The sequence below is a fragment of the Pavona decussata genome, unplaced genomic scaffold (assembly GCF_977016875.1).
Source record: "Pavona decussata unplaced genomic scaffold, jaPavDecu1.1 SCAFFOLD_127, whole genome shotgun sequence".
In the NCBI taxonomy this organism is placed as follows: Eukaryota; Metazoa; Cnidaria; class Anthozoa; order Scleractinia; family Agariciidae; genus Pavona; species Pavona decussata.
The window spans coordinates 943,196-961,916 of record NW_028145541.1 but is presented as its reverse complement, the minus strand read 5'-3'; the positions used below and the strand labels follow the sequence as shown (position 1 = coordinate 961,916).

Sequence of the window (18,721 nt, the reverse complement as noted above, 5' to 3'; positions counted from 1 at the left end):
TTTGGACTTATATTTACCTAAATTATTTTATTAAATTCTGTATCTTATCGATTCCCGGCATAAATTCGTGCACCAAACAATCAACCGGACAAAGAGCAAACCCTATTTTGACTTGGCTACTAGTGGGTGTATTACGTAGGTTTACGTTTTGACATTACGCGCAGTAGTATGCTCGGACACATCCGTACACCCAAGCATCTTTAAACACATTTATTGAAGCAACTTATGAAAAGATCAGTATCTCAAAATATCGCTTTAAGACCATGAATTTACGGCCTTAAATATCAAATTATGTCTGAAGGAGGCCCATTGGGCCCTAATGAACCAATTTCTGGCCATGGAATAACCACAAACTAACATTCCTCTTTTTCCAGGTCTTACAATGTGAGCAACCTAATGGACGACCTCAAGTTTCTGTATCGCGTGGCGGGCTTTGAAGGGAAAGGCATCACGTTCATTTTCACCGATAATGAGATTAAGGATGAAAGTTTTCTGGAATACCTTAATAACGTGCTTTCTTCAGGGGAGGTAAGGCGAACCCGGTGCTCGGAACATTGTCAAATCCTTGTAGTGATAATGGCACTTCTGGTAGACTTGGATGCGTTCTTGTTAGTGAATGCGTGGAGTATAGTCTGAAACGCCAGCCGTCCCTTACTGCTAACCCTCCTGTACGATTACCGTTAATATACTGCTGGCGTTTCAGATACATGGAGTAGATCGTACATGGCCTGGTTCAGTTAAATGTGGCCTTATCTCTTCTCTTTCCTTTTAGTTACTCAAACCAAACGTTAGCCATTCATGCTACTCGTATGCATACATTGTTTTTCATTGAAGAAGGGAAAGGATTGTTCCTGAACGATACTACTAGGGTTACATCGTCGTTTTGAGATATTTTCGTATGCCTATTCTGGAAGAGTTCAATCAATCAATCAATCAATCAATCAATCAATCAATCAATCAATCAATCAATCAAAGCATAAGAGTTGCCATTTGAATCAAATGTTTTGGTAACTTAGGACAAATCCGATTTTTTTATGGGTTTATCTATACACTCAGCGGTCACAAAAGGAACCCCTTCTCACAAACGTCTGATTGATTGGGTCTTTGAATGAAGCCAAAGCGTTTTCTGTATTTCTTTTTTGTTCGCTAGGTATCGAACTTGTTTGCACGTGATGAACTGGATGAAATAACTCAAGGCTTAATTGGACCCATGAAGAAAGAGATGCCCCGGGTACCACCAACCAACGACAACCTGTACAACTACTTCATAACACGCTCCAGGAAGAATCTACACGTGGTTTTATGTTTTTCGCCTGTAAGTGTTTATTCCATGCAGTTCGTTCATAATCGAACAACATTCACATTGCTGCAATTAGCACCATAATCACCCACGACTTGCTCCCGCCTGGCCTCGTAGCTGAGTCGGTGGAGCAATGGACAATTGTTTCACGGAGCACTTGAACAACATCGCGCCATGACTGAAGAGTGTGAAGTGAACAGGAAGCTATACCTGACTTCTTGTGAAAGATCATGTACTTTGTTTCACGAAAACTCGTGGAAGTTTAGGTCACAAAAGGTCTCCGAGCCTTGAGGTGGCTCACAACAGTTTCCAGCACTTTACATCACGGACACTTTGATTGATCGACGACACTACCACTCGTTATCGGTTGATATAATAATAATGGTGTCAAACGAATGGCTTATCATTGGCGAACAAGTCATTGTCATTTCCTTGACATAATAGTAGGTAATGGCTGACATTCCAGACTACCAATGGTAACTTATTATGACAAGTAAATGGCCAATGATGGGGCATTTTTCTGATACCATTACTGTTGTATGAACTGATAGAGAGTGGTAGTATTGATCCATCAAAGTGTAAGTATTGGTAGTGCCAGATACCATAAGTTGCTGTCATTTTTTCTCGACCACAGGTTGGGGAAAAATTCCGTAACCGTTCCCTAAAGTTCCCTGGATTGATCAGTGGCTGTACTATGGACTGGTTCACCCGCTGGCCAAAGGATGCGTTGATCGCTGTGGCGGATTATTTCTTGTCCAAGTTCGACATCACGTGCACAGCGAGCATTAAGAACAGTGTGGTGCGTACCATGGGAACCTTCCATGATGGTGTGGCTGAGGCCTGCGTCGAGTATTTTGAAAGGCAAGTGCCGAGAAATGAAAGTCTAATCATATGCCCCATTCACACCAAGGCTTAAACACGTTTAAAAGCTGTTTAGTTAAACACAGTTTAAAATTGTTTCCTCCATAAAAGCTCCTTTAGGATTTTCGTCGACTACAGATTTAGCACAAATGAAAGCACAAGTTAAAGTTTACTTGAATCCTATGTCAAAGCTAATGGTTCAGCTTTCTGTAACCAATTTTCATTTTGTTAAACCTGGTTTAATTAAACTTGTTTTGTTGGTGTGAATGGGGCTATAGACTACATGTAACGCACGTTTAATGTTCCTCATGAGCCATTAGCGAGTTTTTAAAAGAAGCTAACACGGCGACGACAACAAGAACGACACAAAACAATGAGATTTATTGGGAAAAACAATGGTCCTGCACGTGAGTTAAATTTTGGTACATTTTTTCACCGCATTCGGCCAAACAACAACGTGCGGAAAATGACCAAATTCAAGATTTTCTGGAGAACGTGAGCGCATGACAGTAAATTTTTCGTTCTTCGTTGGCGTTGCCGTCGTGATTTCTTAGTCTCTAATATCACCATAGTTAATCGAGGGACTGGTTATGAAACCTTGCATGACAACGATGGTGCTGCGATTTATGTTGGAAGGGCCGCGACCGTTCACAATCCTTTGTTTTAACGTTCACACTACAGTTGAATATCTTAACAGGAGCGTTTCTATCGGTTAGTTACTCCAACACAATTCAAAATCTATTGTGGTTTGTTCACGGTCAATAGAAAAACATATAACAAAGAAGTTTGTCAGGCTTCATAACCATTGCCTTGTATCAAGTATGATATCACTTGACAGGTTCCGTCGACAAACGCACGTAACCCCCAAATCATACCTGTCTTTCGTGGACGGTTACAAGACAATCTACGCAGAGAAGAGATCGCAGATTGGCGAGCTAGCGAACCGAATGAACACTGGACTGGATAAACTGGTGGAGGCCAGTGCGTCTGTGGCTGAGCTGGCCAAGGAACTGGTAGTCAAGGAGAAGGAGCTTGCTGTGGCCTCTATCAAGGCTGACAAGGTTTTTATTTTAAGAATTGAGATTGAGTGTCGAAAGTAATTTCGTCTTTGCTTTGGTTTTGCATTACTACGCTCTGTAATTGGTTAACAAAACTCGTGCCACTTTCTCAACCAATACTAGAAATCCAAACCAAAACCGATCGTGTTTTCGCCGCACGCGTTTTCCCGCGCTTGGCGCCAGTTACATGTATTTGCTTCGAATTCTGATTGGCTCATGTATTGTTTACGTCTGTTGCGATTGGCCAGAGTAATTACTTTGGTTTTGGTTTTACGACACTCAATTGGAAACCGCTCTGTTGTTGAAATTTATAATCATATAGTTACCTAATTTGATTAACATGATTACGACAGAAGAAGTGCTAGAAGTTCTTTCCGGCTAGTTTCTAACAGTGCAATCCTGGTTTAACTAATACTTGATCTTGATCGAGTAACATTGTTTGCTTAGGTGCTGGCAGAGGTAACAGTGAGCGCACAGGCCGCCGAGAAAGTTAAGGCTTCCGTGCAAAAGGTTAAGGACAAAGCCCAAGCTATCGTGGATGAAATTGAGGTGAGTCCTGCTGGTTTACTTGCCTCACGACTATATTTGTTGATTGCTGTGTGTAACAACAAGATATATGAATACCTTTTAATAATTTACTCACTCTTCTGGGTTAACACAACAAATTTAAGAGGAATAAATAAACTTACTGTTCCTATGGTTAACATTACAACTCAAGGCCTCAGGTTAGTGTCCTATCAGCCGCTACAGCTCAGAACTCACTCTCGGACAATGTTAGAGCTTTAACTATATTGAACCCATTTACGGCTTGAGTAAGGAAAATCAGGTTTTATCACAAGTTTTTTGTATGATTTAGTTTATTGCATGATTGTTTACTGTATGTAAGTAAGTAGTTACAGGTAGTTATAACTTAAGTTTTTTTTGTTTTGCCTTGACAAGTTAGCTAAGTCCAAACCGACCCAAGTCACTCACGAGGTTTAAGTCAGTCAGTCAGTTAGACAGTCAGTCAGTTTGTCAGTCAGTCAGTTAGACAGTCAGACAGTTTGTCAGTCAGTCAGTCAGCCAGTCAGTCAGTCAGTCAGTCAGTCAGTCAGTTAGACAGTCCGTCAGTCAATCAGTCAGTCAGTCACTCACTCATACTTTCATTCATTCTTTTGCTGATTGCTGTGTGTAACGATAAGATATATTAACATTTTTAAGGCTGATAAAGCAGTTGCAGAGAAGAAACTGTCGGCAGCTAAACCAGCTTTGGAGGAGGCAGAAGCCGCGCTGCAGGTTAGTGTAAATTAATTTATTATCCGGTGGAATGGTTGGCAGAAAACGAGCCGATTGCCCACCTGTATAAAGGATGACTTTTACCAAATATTGCAATTAAATGAAACTCTTGCTTCGAACGCCTTTTTGTTTTTCATTATAAATCAAAGGAGAGTTAGTAGCTCAGGCAATAACATCACATTGTTCGTGGAAAAACGCTTATACTAAATTACAGAAGTTATTTAGTAACTTATTAAGTGTTGCACAATTCTTTCAGACAATCAAAGCCGCTGATATATCTACGGTCCGTAAGCTGGCCAAACCACCTCATCTAATCATGCGCATCATGGACTGTGTAATACTGCTGTTCAGAAGAGTGATTTCTTCAGTGGTGTATGATCCAGAGAGAGAATGTGTCACACCAAGCTGGGGTGAATCACTTAAGGTAACGATATTCCTCGTTTGATTGCTTGTATGGAGTGGTGCATTGCTCGCGTTATCAACGCCAGTCTCCTTTGAAATTGAGGTCGCCAGAAAATAAGGGAACTGGTCATAACAAGTTTGTTTTCGAAGAGGACCCACCTTGTCTGGGGTGGGGAGGGGGGGGGGGGGCTTTCGAAGACACCACCTATCTCATAAACATTACCGACCAAATTTTATTGGTTTTAAAATTTGAGATTACACAGAAATATTATTTAGCTAGCAAGAGTGAGCATTGCTAGATAAACAAGAATAGTGAGGTTTGAATCTCATTGCCATGTTTCACTGCTGGATAGAGGGGTGGCTGTGCAACAAAGACACCATCTTTTGAGGTTGAGGAAGGGGGTTGCAGGCAGAGACCACCATCTATTTTGGGGTTTGGTGTGTCCTGTTCCAGTATAGTAGTTTTGACCACTTCCCTAACTGATCGTTCTCTTCTAAGCGAACATAGCAACTTTCCTTTTAGCACGTAAATTTTAGCTATTACTAATTAGTTAAATACCATAGGCAATTATGGTGTAATTCAGTCTATCATTTCTTTTCCGTGCACAAGCCTGCTTCGGTACTTTTCAACATTTACTTCAATTTGTATTTTCACCCATTTCCCGGACAAGCTGTCGAATCTTTTCTAAGTTTCATAACGTAAACTGAAAGTGGCTTTGTATTATGTAGTTTCTACCACATATTTTAATTTTCACAATTATTGTTTACTGCTCAGCAGAGAAATAAATTAAAAATGTTTAGGAAAAATGGAAGTTCAAGCCTCTGACTTAATTGTAATCGAATAGTATATCCCGTTGTTTCGAAGTTAAAAAAAAAGTCCAAAGCCCGGGTGTTCTATTTTTTCTAATTTGTGTTTTGTGTTGTGTCTGTAATGCTTACTTTAAGGCTAAAGACTGTTATTTATCGTATCGTAAAATGTATTTACCAAATAAATATGCGGTTAGAAAACAATTATTATTTCTTCTAACAAAAATTAAAAACTTTTTTCTTATAGCTCATGAGCCAAGGAGGGTTTCTTCAAAACCTTGTGAATTTCCCTAAAGATACTATTAACGAGGAAACAGTCGAATTACTTCAACCGTACTTAGAGATGGAAGATTACAACCTAGCAACAGCCAGGAAGGTTAGTTATATTGCTACTATGGCTTAATAAGTTAACTTTCGTTGACAAGTGTGTGCTTCCTCTGTAAATCGTTTTCATCTGTTTTAAATTTGTACGATACCGGATGGCCAAGCCATCCTTTACGCAGCTGAATCTTTTAGGTACGCCATCTTATCTGGTTTAGAGGATACAACTTGCACGCTCATAACAAACCTTATATCATGAACCGTTTGCCGATCGAACCAGCGACCTATGACCTGCTTACGACAGATTTAGATGAACAAATTAAGACGAGCGCGATATCCTCAGAAAAAAACCGGAAACGCTGAACTTCTTTCAAAACGTTAAAGTTCTCTATGGATGTCCAGTTTGATGACGGTTCAACCGTCATCAAACTGGACATCCATAGAGAGCATTCATTCTTTTCTCTTTTCTTTCGTTTACGTTCTTTCGTGTACACGTAGTTTGTGACCACAAAAATAAATAGATTAATTAATTAAAAGCAAGACAACGTTTTGAAAACGCAGTTTGAAGAAACTCCTTTTGTCAAGTGAAAACGATCGAAAACGCGTACGCGTCGACCGCGCCTTAATTTGCCGTTGCGGCGTGTTAACGACAAAGTACTTTAGTAGACGAACTATTAAATAGAGCATCTTACCTATTACAGTTGTTGCAGTTGTTGTTGTTGTTGTTTGCAGGTTTGTGGCAATGTTGCTGGCCTCTGCTCGTGGACGTGTGCCATGGCCTTTTTCTACGGCGTGAACAAAGAGGTTTTGCCTCTGAAGGTACACAGCATCTGCTTCCTTCGAATTATTGTCATAACAACTTAAAGGAACGTATTTGTTTGTGTATGAGGTCCCCTCGAGGTCTCCTTTTGCTTTGCTTTAGCTTGCAAGTCAGTCTAGTTGCACAGACGGAGCATCTGAATCCAATACCAGAATGTAATGTGGCATTGAAAAGTGTAACCAATAAATAATGAGGAAGTTTGCTTGCAGGACAATTTAGTCGTACAGGAGGCTCATCGTAAGCCAATGCCGAGTTGTTAGCTGGTGCAAACAGTAAACTGTAGAATTGTAATCCATAAAGTAAAGTCGAAGTTAGCCTGGTGGCTAGTCTAGCTTAATCTAGTCATACAGGAGGCTTATCGTAAGCCAATGCCTAATTATCAATCAATCAACCAACTTGCGACTGACAAACCTGTGGCCCTCAGATTCCGAATCGAATTGGAATTTGAAATATTGGTTTTTGAGGAGAAGGGAAACCGGAGTCCCCGGAGAAAAAACCTCTCGGAGCAAGGAGCAGAATCAACAACAAACTCAACCCACATATGACGCCGAGTCCGGGAATCGAACTCCTGGCCACATTGGTGAGAGGTGAGTGCTCTCACCACTGCGCCAACCCTGCTCCCCTTTGCCTGACTGTTAGATGGCGTAAACAGTAAACTGTAGAATTGTAGTTCGCAAAGTAAAGTTGGTGTTTCCTTGCAGGCCAATCTAGTCGTTCAGGAAGCAAGACTGAAGGTAGCTGCGGCTGAGTTGAACAGCGCACAGGAAAAACTAGATGAAAAACAGCGAGAACTGGACAAGGTGCAAGCCATGTACGATAGCGCTGTCAAAGAGAAACAGGTGAGGATAGTAGCATGCACGTACGGATTTAAGCGTTGTTTACATGATACCGGTACGGGTTCACACCGGTTCCCTCTAATAGCTCTGTAGTTGTTTACATGATACCAGCACAAAATCTCATACCGGTGCGAGTTCACCCCGGTCACTGTACCGGGGCGAGATTTGCATTCCGGTACGAAAACTCATTCCGATGTCATGTAAACGTGGTGCGACTGTTCGTTCCAGCATGGAATTACTCTGCCAGGAGTCTGGAACGGGTAACGCATGCGTAGTCTTTGGCATCCAGTCCAAGATGGCGTTACAGTCACGTCAGCCGGCATGAAGTGTCCTTTCATGTTAACACGGATCGAGAATCTCATCCCGTCATGTAAACACGGTACGGTGTGAAATCACAATGTCATACCGTTATGAACCTCGCCCCAGTGCGAGTTTTCACATGTAAACTAGATTTCTTTGAGAAAATTGCAAACTCACACATACGGTTTTTGAAAAGGACAAGAACGGTGTACCTAAAATAAAACCTCTCGGAGCAAGGCCGAGAACCCGCATGTAACGCCGATGCCGGGAATCGAACTCAGGCCACATATGCGAGAGGTAAGTGCTCTCACCACTGCGCCATCCCTGCTCCCCTACCGTGGATCCTGGACAATGTATGCGCCAGACGTCCGATCAGGGTAGCTGAGTTCTTTTTCGTTGCTGTAGGAATTGCTGGACGATGCTGAATCGTGCAAGAACAAAATGCAGGCTGCATCTGCCCTCATCACAGGCTTGGGAGGCGAGAAGATTCGGTGGACTCAACAGAGTAAGGAGTTCCAGGATCAGATTGGCAGGTGGGTCAGTTAAATAGAATTCAATGTCATTTTGTATTCCAGCTTGTCTTGTAAAGTTTGATAAACGCTTTTTACACATTGCAATTTCTGTACAAATTGTTTGGGAAACTGGGAAAATGTTACCTGCTGCGAAATTGAATGACCTGAAGAGGTGATGAAAGTAAACCAGAAGGAAGATGAGTAACGTGAGAAATTCACTGATAAATGTTATGTGTTGTGACAAGTTCAATGACAATTTAATGATGTAGCTCCAACCTTTAACACCAACTTGTACAAATTTAAACCAGAAGGCACTGCAATAGTGGCAGTAGTATCAAATTCAAGACAAAACATGAAACGAGTAGAAAAGCAGATATTGACAAAGGGATATTGTACCCAAAAACTGCGCGGGTGAAATATATGATTTGTCCAAGAAATTGGCCTTATTATGAAGGCCAAGTGGACGGCCTTTTTTCTTGCCATGTTGAATGTTGAATGTTGAAAACCGTTACGAACTTGTATTCAATATAAGGGACCTTACGAATTCAAGACGGCAACACCAACGAAAATGTCACTTGAAAATATAACTTTATATGTGCTACTTCGCGATTATTTTAACTCGTTCAACTTCTACACAAACGACAAACTACCCAGGACCAAATTCATAGGAGTGGTGTTCAAGTTAAGAAAGAGAATGAAAAGTTCACCGTCTTGTGTTACAGAGGACGGCAGAGAAATGTACCAAACTTGAGCCTTTTGCTTTGTAGCGTTGTCGTTGCTGTCGTGTTTTCATAAGGTTCCTATTGGTTACGTGGGAAGGGGTGCGTATACACAAAAAAAATTCAAGTGTTGTTTATTGGCTGGTTGACCGAAGCGCAAGCTCCTGAATGTGTCAGGCATCCAACCTCCTCAGCGAAGCTGCACTTAAGAAAAAAACTTCAAATATAATGGACGTTGATGCACTGAATTGCACTAGTAAGGTTCCTTACTGATTGAATTTTTAACAGGCTTGTTGGAGATGTGTTGCTGGCCACTGGCTTCCTTTCTTACCTGGGACCATTCAATCAGAATTTCCGCAATCTACTGCTGAGCAGATGGGAGAAGGAAATGACAGCCAATAAGATCCCCTTCTCAGAGAATTTGAATCTCATCTCTATGCTAACGGATGCAGCCACGGTTGGTAGCAAAGCGCTTTCAGTTGTTATCCGTGTCTATGTCTGTTGCCTCTCTTGTCTGTTAAATACCTGCAGTCGTTCACATGGTAAAATATACGGCAAATAGTAACATGGGTCTTTCTCTTAAGTTAACTGTCAGACCTTTCAACACCAAGCCAGTCAACGTTAATTTAAACTGCATCCAGTCTTTAGTCAATGGCGGTCCTTTTTCAAGAATTCGTTAAAACTGTCGTCATCTCAGCCTTACAATACAATGTCACCATCGGTGTGGTTTATCGCAAGTTTTTCCGCTGTTTGAAATAAGCCGTGTCATATTTTTTGTTATAAAAAGGAAAGGTTTTTGGGAGGTCAGGGACGAACAAAAAGGTAAGGGCGGGGTTTCGAGCTCTGGGTAGTGCATTCCCACTCAAAATTCGGATGACCTCTCCTTTTCTTTCCCACCCGAAGCGACACTACAAAGTTTCCCGGCAGTGACGGATCTTGTGAGGAAGAGACAGAAAAAGGACCAGTTTTGGTAGATCACTGAGTACAGTTACAAGCAAAAATAAAAGGAAATTACATGAATCATTGAAAGTCATCCTTGGTCGGACTATCGCGATACTGGTGCACTGTAGAACATTAAATTTTGCGTAGAAGGAATTCACAGGAAACGTCTTCATTTGTAGTGGTATCGGTTTCAACTTCACCTCGGCGTATTTCTAATCTAAGCCCTGTCCTGTCGAACGGGCACTTTAGCCACTGATGCGAGACATTTCTTTCCGGTCAATCAGAAATGATATGAAAAAATAGTTACTGTACTTCTCGGTTTAATTAAATGTGATCTCCTGTCGATCCATAGATTGGTGAGTGGAATCTCCACGGTCTCCCAAGCGACGAGCTCTCCATTCAAAATGGTATCATCGTCACCAAGGCAACACGGTATCCCCTTCTTATTGACCCTCAAACACAAGGCAAAGCGTGGATCATGAGCAGAGAGAAGGAGAATGAATTGCAGGTAACTCGCTAGACTTACTAAGAGTCCTTTCTCGGTATGAGTCCATTCATCCTTTTGGGTTCTGCGACTTGCAGGCTTAACAAATCAACTTTTGGCGAATGGAGCTGGGGCGCTTATCATTTGTGCAAACCACCCGGTTGGAAATGTTTGGCATAAATACAGTCGAACCTGTATTTTAAAAGCAGCAAACCTCTGGTAATTGCTAAGTGACCGTTTAATAGAGGTTGCACAGAACAGCTAACTTAATCAATAATGTACAGTTTACGAACAAAAGCGTTCACAAAATCACTTACTTGGTTGAGAAACTACAGTGATAGAATGGAATGACAAAGGAGAACATAGTTTAAAATGGACTAATAAAACATCAAGGCCAAGATCATATAGTCATGCCGGAATGGAACAAGGAACTTTTTACTGAAGCACAGATCGTAATCACATGTTATTTGAAAGAGAAATAATGAAGAAATTTTCGTCCTTTTATGAAACTGTTGGAATAGGAAGTAAATCTAAGCGGTCGAAAGTAAGGGTTTAACTTAGCTTGTTTGCCCATCAGGTAACATCACTCAATCACAAATACTTCAGGAATCATCTGGAGGACGCATTATCACTTGGAAGGCCTCTTCTCATTGAGGACGTCGGAGAGGAATTGGATCCTGCTTTGGACAATGTACTTGAGAAAAACTTTATAAAGTCGGGCTCCACTTACAAGGTTAGGGAACTCTTTTGGCAACACAATTTTAAACACTCGCAAAAAGATTTTACTTCTTCTGCGAGTGGATACCCCCGGCATTTTGACCATGCTTTGAAAATCAATTTTCTTTTGCCTCTGCCCAATGCAATGCCCTAGCTCACAGCCAGAAACTGTACGGAAAAGACGAATAGGTTACCTTGATCTAAATTGTTTGGCTTCACGGTACTGAAAAGGAAATTACTCAAAATACTGTAATAACATTGCAGCTGTTTGATATTCAGTTATTCCTAGAACATGATCTCAATCTGCGGGCAAACAGAGACTTCAGTGATGATAAACTTACCCACGGATGCTTGCTCTTTCAGTGATAATATAATAATATAACAGTGATTGTTCGAAGAAAACAGTTAGATCCCTGTACTAACGTACAGCGCCAGTTGTCTATAAGACGAGTGTGCGAAGAAACTCACCGTTGTTGTTGTTGGTGTTTTTTTAATATGACGACACAATTGGCTGGACCTTTAAGCGCGCGCAAATAAACTTCGTTTAAAAGCAGAGCGCGCAATCACGTCAGTATTGTTAAAAAGAATTGTCAGATAGTGCCCATTTTCAGCTAAGATCGGCTGGACCGAATACAAGCCTATGATGTTGAAACGACTATACCTTTCTTTATATCCCTTTCGTTTTTTTCGTAGCGTGCCATTTGGAAAACTAGTAAAGGCCAAGTAATACGGGCAACATTTTCTTGCAATAGATGTTGCGTTGCAAGTTGCGCTTGTTTGCTGCCTGTATTACCACCTCCGTGCGCAACAAATTTTCATTTTGCCGAAAGTAGACTTCGTTTCTACTTTTTGCAACATGAAAATTTGTCGCGCGATAAGTTGTACGAAAATGTTGCTGGTATGACCTGGCCTTAAATGAGACTTTCCACGTAGTTAACTTTCGAGAACTAAAACTTTTTTGCTTTTTTTATTTTTAAAACTGTAGGTCAAAGTTGGAGACAAGGAATGTGACGTGATGAGCGGTTTTAAAATGTACGTCACCACGAAGCTGGGAAATCCTTCCTACACTCCAGAGGTTAGTGACCAATAGTGTCATTTTCAGAAACCCTCGGGTCATCTTCGGCACTGATCGCCTGATGAGTTTCAAGGGTTACCTTTTCGAACTCATCAGGCGATTCTTGATCGTTTTTCTAAAGGTTTTGTTTCTTGAACAGCTTAACCGAGGCAAACAAAGCAGGCTTATCTAGAGCAGGTATTTACAAAACAAAGTCAGTCCTACGACACCCCTTATAAAGCTAAGACGTTTTCACACGCTTGCGCTGACTGACTCAACACGCTAACAAAATGCAATTATGCTGGTCTGACCATTTATGTATTGATGATGATGATGATGATGATGATGATGATGATGATGATGATGATGATGATGATGATGATGATGATGATGATGATAAGTAAGGATCTTAAAAAAAACGCATTTTACATCATAATTAAGTCTCAATGCTTTTTACAGTCCTTTTATACTGCATATTAAAAGCCCTAATCTGAAAACGCTCCCGTACTGGTTAGGTCAGCGCGCGAACAGCGATAATTGACTTCACTGTGACGATGAAAGGGTTAGAAGAACAGCTCCTTGGAAGAGTGATCAACACGGAAAAAGAGGTAAGACAGTTGAGAAATTCGCTGTAAGCATACTCTCTCTTTGAATGTTGATTTTACTATTACAGTGACATTCTAAGGATTATAGTAGCTTCTACAGCAACTGCAAAGAAGCGTACTGACTCAAATAACTCCAGAAAACAGTATAAACATGCGTTGGTCTCAAAAACAGGAAAACGTGTAACTGATCCGAAGCGCAGGCTGGACATGCAACTGGTGTCAAGCGCGGAAAAACATGAAAAACCATACAAACGGTGCAAAGTCCACCAGGAACACATACAGCATACACGTGACAATTGGTTTGGGCCCTCCTCCTTCTTATCGGTTTAAAGCAGTATGTTTTTTTCCCTGGCTGATAATAGTAGGTTGACCGCTGGCAAAGCAGATAGTTTTACGCAAAAACTGGAGTAAACATAATTGAACATTCACCTGCAGTGATCAAGAACTGCCGTCTTCTTTCATTCCTAACATGTTGCTCAACTACCATACACTCAATGCTCGTAGGAACTGGAAGCGGAACGAGTCAAGTTAATGGAAGACGTGACGAGTAACAAAAGGAAAATGAAGGAGCTTGAAGATAATTTGCTATATAGGCTCACTAGTACACAGGTCAGTTTGAGTTTTGATATGTTCCATCTCTTGCATTTCCTGGGCCCTGTTGTTCGAGAGCCGATTATAATTAACCCTAATCCACGATTGAAAGTTAATCGAGGTTTTCATCTCGCTCGTTGAAAATGTTTCTAAGGACAGTGCCTACTATTGTTGCTGCGCATACCTTCTGCGTATCTCGAGATACTCGGGTTTGCTATATGGGTGGTGCCTACTAATACAGGGATATTTTTGCGCGGTTTAAAACTATGCGGAGAAAGCAGAACTAAGGAAGTGCTCTTGGTATCCAAAAAGAAAATTGAGGTAACCATGTATTTTTCAGAGATAATAAAGCTTCGATTTGGAAAAAAAAGAACGTCATACATTGCTTTGTATTTTACTGCTTTTTTGAATAATTGTTGCTTAATTATCTTTAAAAAAATATCCCGCTTTCCTAAGTTTTCTTTCTTGATTCCAGTAGACCATACTAAGATCCCACTTTCCCCACATAGTCATAAACTGTGCAAAAATAATTCTGTCTTAGTAGGCACCGTTCTTAAAGGCTAATTTAAGCTAATGCTATAGAAAAGTGGAAGTCAAAACTGATCAGTAATTAAACGCGAATCGAAGTTCAAGTTAACCCAGAACATGACCTCGGAATGAGTTTTCATACCGGAATGAAAATCTTGCTCTGGCACAGTGACCGGGATGAACCTGCACGGGTTTGACTCGCTCCGGTATGAGATTTTGTGCTGGTAGCATGTGGCTCTGTATTCGTTATATCTGGACTGAGAGTGAACTCATACCAGAATGAAAGTGGCGCCGGTATCATGAAAACACCGCCTAAAGAACGAAAAGGCCGAGCGTCCGGGAAATCCGTGCCCTCAAATCTTTCCTGAAAACATTTGCTCTCTACTGTGGAAGGATTAGCTAATGAGAAGCTGCTTTTAATTCCAGCGACGGTGCCTTGTCCATACTTTAATATAAGAATTTTTCATGAACATCACCGAACGATTTCCCCAACGACATGTCTTAACGCCCTTAAGCTGACAAGTATCTCCCTGTGTTAATTGCAGGGCTCGCTGGTGGAAGACGAGTCACTTGTTGCTGTGCTGAAGACCACAAAAGAAACAGCCGAGGAAGTGAGTGAGAAGCTCGCTGTTGCTGCTGAGACGGAGGTGAAGATTAACCTGGCTCGAGAAGAGTTTCGTCCTGTGGCCACACGCGGTTCCATTCTGTACTTCTTGATCGTCGAAATGAGCATGGTAAACGTCATGTACCAAACATCACTTCGGCAGTTCTTAGGGATCTTTGATCTCTCCATGGCAAGGTAAGCTGACCGTGCCATGAATTTCCCAAGGGTAAATTCTTCTGTAGCTAACCCATCGATTGGGTAGTATCAAGTTATGGGGCTGAATTTTGGTAATGAGTTTGGCACAAATATTCACCGCCTTTTCAGGCTATTTGTTTAGAACCCTAACAAAAGCTAATGAAATGTTTTATTTCTAGCTGAGAAGATTTGAAAGTATAATTATAAAGTCGAACGGGACTTTGGGCATGATGCTCAACGAGTTTGCCTATAAATTTTAAAGACGAATTTTGGCCGAGACGAAACGCCGCGTCAGACTAGCCACGAACAATTCACAAGTATTTAAAAATAAATTCGACCAAGGTTCTAAACCAACCTTGGGGTCCGACCAGAAAGCCGAAATGAATATCTTCAAAGATCAATAATGGAGAGATTAAGGATTACGTTTACGACAAACGACAGAAGTGAACACGTGACCGTTTTTTTTTTATTCTACATTTACATCTTGCTATTTTCAGTTTCTCAGTAAAATTGAGTAGTTTTGCGTTAGCATCAAAGGTCAGAATTATTTTGTACTGTTCTCATCTATGTACTCATTTTTTCAAGAAAAGATGAACGCGAATCTCACGTTTGCCATGAACGCGATTCTGAATCTCTAAAATCTCATTTTTCCCTAGATCAGAGAAATCACCCATACCAGCAAAACGAATCCAGAACATCATCGAGTTTCTGACATACGAGGTGTTCAAGTATTCATGCCGCGGTCTGTACGAAAACCACAAGTTCTTATTTACCCTGCTTCTGGCGCTCAAGATTGACATCCAGGGTGGCAAAGTTAAGGTTCAGGAATTCCAGACCCTGATCAAAGGTATGGTATATACAACAGTTGTATTTAATCATGATGATTATATGAGCTTATGTCTCGTAGTAAAAAGAAAGCTATAGTTAAGATTTACTGCTAAGGAAGAACAGTATAGGACAAAAATACAGTAGCGATTTTACACAATTGGTATTATAGGTAGTTAAAACGACCACTCAAAAAACGATCTTCGTTGAATGTATTAATTTAAGTGTTATGTTTAAAAGTTATTTCGTCTTGTACTTCAAGCTGCTTTTTCCTTCGTTTTGTCGTGCACAATTAATACAATTATTTTTGCCTTACCTTTCCGAAACGTGATAAAAAATTTTACAAGCCGCCATCTGCTCCAAAACGCGATAGTTTTATTTCAGATCCTATTACCTTTTTTCGTGCAGTCTCAAACTCCTTCCTGATCACTGCTGGCCAAGTTAAGAAACGAAGAAAAATTGACGTTTCAATGGATGGCTTTACGTCATAAAGACCGTTTATATTCGAGCGCGCGAGCGAAACCTCATGCGCGCACGCAACTCAGTTTTGTCGCGCTCAAGTTGCAGTTTTAAATTGCTTTTTGAGCATCATTTGTCGTGATTTGTACGGTTTTTGAACATGTTTGAAACGTGATGCAAATTTGCGGGATTTCGCAGAAAACGTATAGCGATGTCGCGCTGAAATCGGAGCTGGTTTAAGGCTGGTTCACTCTGGCGACGGAATCAGAAGCGTAAGGAACCTTCTGTTTCAGTGTGAGACGGAATCGTAATCGCAAGGATAGAACGTTTCCTTTTTCTTCCGATTCCGCTTTTCATTTCGTCGCTTGCGATCAAGTGTGAACTGGCTGATCGGAATTGGAAGCGCAAAAAGAAGAATCAACCCATCACATAGCTCATTCCCAATTCCTTTACTGTTTCCGTCATATTAATTCACACTTGGTCAGAAGATTCTTTTGATTCTAACTCCGATTCCGATTCCGCTTCCGTCGCTTCTGACGCTAGTGTGAACCGGGCCTTTCACGTGCGATTTGTATTTGAAGTGCGACAGAATTCAGTGTGAGTTGCATGAAAAGTTGTACGTGTAAAGCTACCTTTTAACGATGTGAAGTGATTTGAACGGGTTTTGTGCTTAACGAATTGTGATTGGTTATGAAGGTGGTGCGGCTCTTGACCTGAAGGCTGTTCAACCCAAACCCGGCAAATGGATCATGGACATGACCTGGCTCAACTTAGTAGAGCTTAGCAAGTTACCGCAGTTTTCAGGAGTATTAGATCAGGTTTGTCAGACAGCTACATACAGTACCAGCTAAATTAACTAGCTTGCTAGTCAGTTAGAATTGTGTTAGTCACTTAAAGGTACTTGAAAGATGTAGAGTAGTGAAGTCAGCAATTATTAAGTTACAGCCTCTGTGCGTGGAGGGGTTGGGGGAAGGTGGGTTAGCCAGTCCACAAATTGTTCGGCAAGTTTGTGGCAATTTTTGGTATTTGAATCAACCTTTCGTATTATTATTTTGAGCAATTTTTTTACTTTCTGTGCAACTTCTTGTCATTTTGAGAGACTTGAGTAGCTTAAAGTACCACAACATTTTTGTCTTGTAGAAGTCAACATGTTTGTACACACAATGTCAATGTTGAAGTTATGCTGAGTTTCATTAAGAATAGAGATAATTATTAATTTTGCCTATATTGTAGACTTATCTGATTATAAAACTGCATAAAAAGCTGTAAAAACAAACTCTCGTGACATAAAGCAGTATTACTACTCAGAAACAGAAAGCGGGAACCAAAAAACTTTCTGAATTATTCTGAGCAACCTTAGTGCATTTTTGAGCAACTTTTTGCGAAATTAAGAGCGACTTGTGGACAGCCTTACGCAGGGCGACTCCGAGGAAAGGTGTTGCTTCGCGGGCATTCTTTTCTTTGCTCTCTACAATTCTCAACGCCTCAAATAGGGTCCTATTACCAAAACTGAACTGACTGCAAGCATGTCTCAAGATGCATTTAGAGTTTTGATTTTCCAGGTGTCCACGAAAGTTTAGGCTTGTGAATATTCGATAACTTTCTCGATACCGGACGTTTGTAGCCTGTGAGCTCAGGTTGTTTGCTCCAGATAGGCTGGCAAAACAATCTGTTCTCGCGATCGCATACTACACGTTGTTCCGTCGCACTTTGTAAAAATGCTTGTGAATTATCGCTAATTTTCTCGATACCAGACGTTTGTAGCCTGTGAAATCAGGTTGTTTGATCTCAAGAAAAACTGGAAAACGAATTTGCTCTCGCAGGGTTACGTTGTTCCATCGCACTTTGGAACAATACTTGTGAATTATCGCTAATCTAAAGCTACTAGACGTTTTCTAGCCTGTCAGATCAGGTTTCTTTACTTCCGGCTAAGCTGGAAAAGGAATCTGCTCTCGCAGGCTACACGTTGTTCCGTCGCACTTTGTTAAAATGTTTCTGAATTATCGCTAATTTTCTCGATACCAGACGTTTGTAGCCTGTGAGTTCATGCTGTTCGACCTCAGCTAAGCTGGGAAACAACGTGCTCTCGCAGGCTACACATTGTTCCTACGCACTTTGTAAAAATGTTTGTGAATTGTCGCTAATTTTCTCGATACCAGACGTTTGTAGCCTGTGAAATCAGGTTGTTTGATCTCAAGAAAAACTGGAAAACGAATTTGCTCTCGCAGGGTTACGTTGTTCCATCGCACTTTGGAACAATACTTGTGAATTATCGCTAATCTAAAGCTACTAGACGTTTTCTAGCCTGTGAGATCAGGTTTCTTTACTTCCAGCTAAACTGGAAAAGGAATCTGCTCTCGTAGGCTACACGTTGTTCCGTCGCACTTTGTAACAATGTTTGTCAATTATTGCTAATCTAAAGCTACTAGACGTTTTCTAGCCTGTCAGATCAGGTTTCCTTACTTCCGGCTAAGCTGGAAAAGGAATCTGCTCTCGCAGGCTACAC

The 18,721-nt window shown here is 41.0% G+C and overlaps 1 protein-coding gene across 1 annotated transcript in view; it reads left to right on the top strand.

Moving 5' to 3' along the window:
- Positions 1-18,721, top strand: part of LOC146469081 (dynein axonemal heavy chain 8-like) — a 97,273-nt gene that overhangs the window by 65,007 nt on the left and 13,545 nt on the right. The window contains exons 56-75 of the mRNA XM_085123717.1: positions 375-528; positions 1,151-1,315; positions 1,935-2,161; positions 3,000-3,222; positions 3,667-3,768; positions 4,420-4,494; positions 4,751-4,918; positions 5,951-6,079; positions 6,757-6,843; positions 7,546-7,683; positions 8,386-8,513; positions 9,500-9,668; positions 10,506-10,661; positions 11,215-11,370; positions 12,340-12,429; positions 12,924-13,016; positions 13,518-13,622; positions 14,678-14,931; positions 15,588-15,778; positions 16,912-17,033. Coding sequence (XP_084979843.1) covers positions 375-528; positions 1,151-1,315; positions 1,935-2,161; positions 3,000-3,222; positions 3,667-3,768; positions 4,420-4,494; positions 4,751-4,918; positions 5,951-6,079; positions 6,757-6,843; positions 7,546-7,683; positions 8,386-8,513; positions 9,500-9,668; positions 10,506-10,661; positions 11,215-11,370; positions 12,340-12,429; positions 12,924-13,016; positions 13,518-13,622; positions 14,678-14,931; positions 15,588-15,778; positions 16,912-17,033 — 2,932 coding nt within the window. The remainder of the gene's footprint in view (positions 1-374; positions 529-1,150; positions 1,316-1,934; positions 2,162-2,999; positions 3,223-3,666; positions 3,769-4,419; positions 4,495-4,750; positions 4,919-5,950; positions 6,080-6,756; positions 6,844-7,545; positions 7,684-8,385; positions 8,514-9,499; positions 9,669-10,505; positions 10,662-11,214; positions 11,371-12,339; positions 12,430-12,923; positions 13,017-13,517; positions 13,623-14,677; positions 14,932-15,587; positions 15,779-16,911; positions 17,034-18,721) is intronic.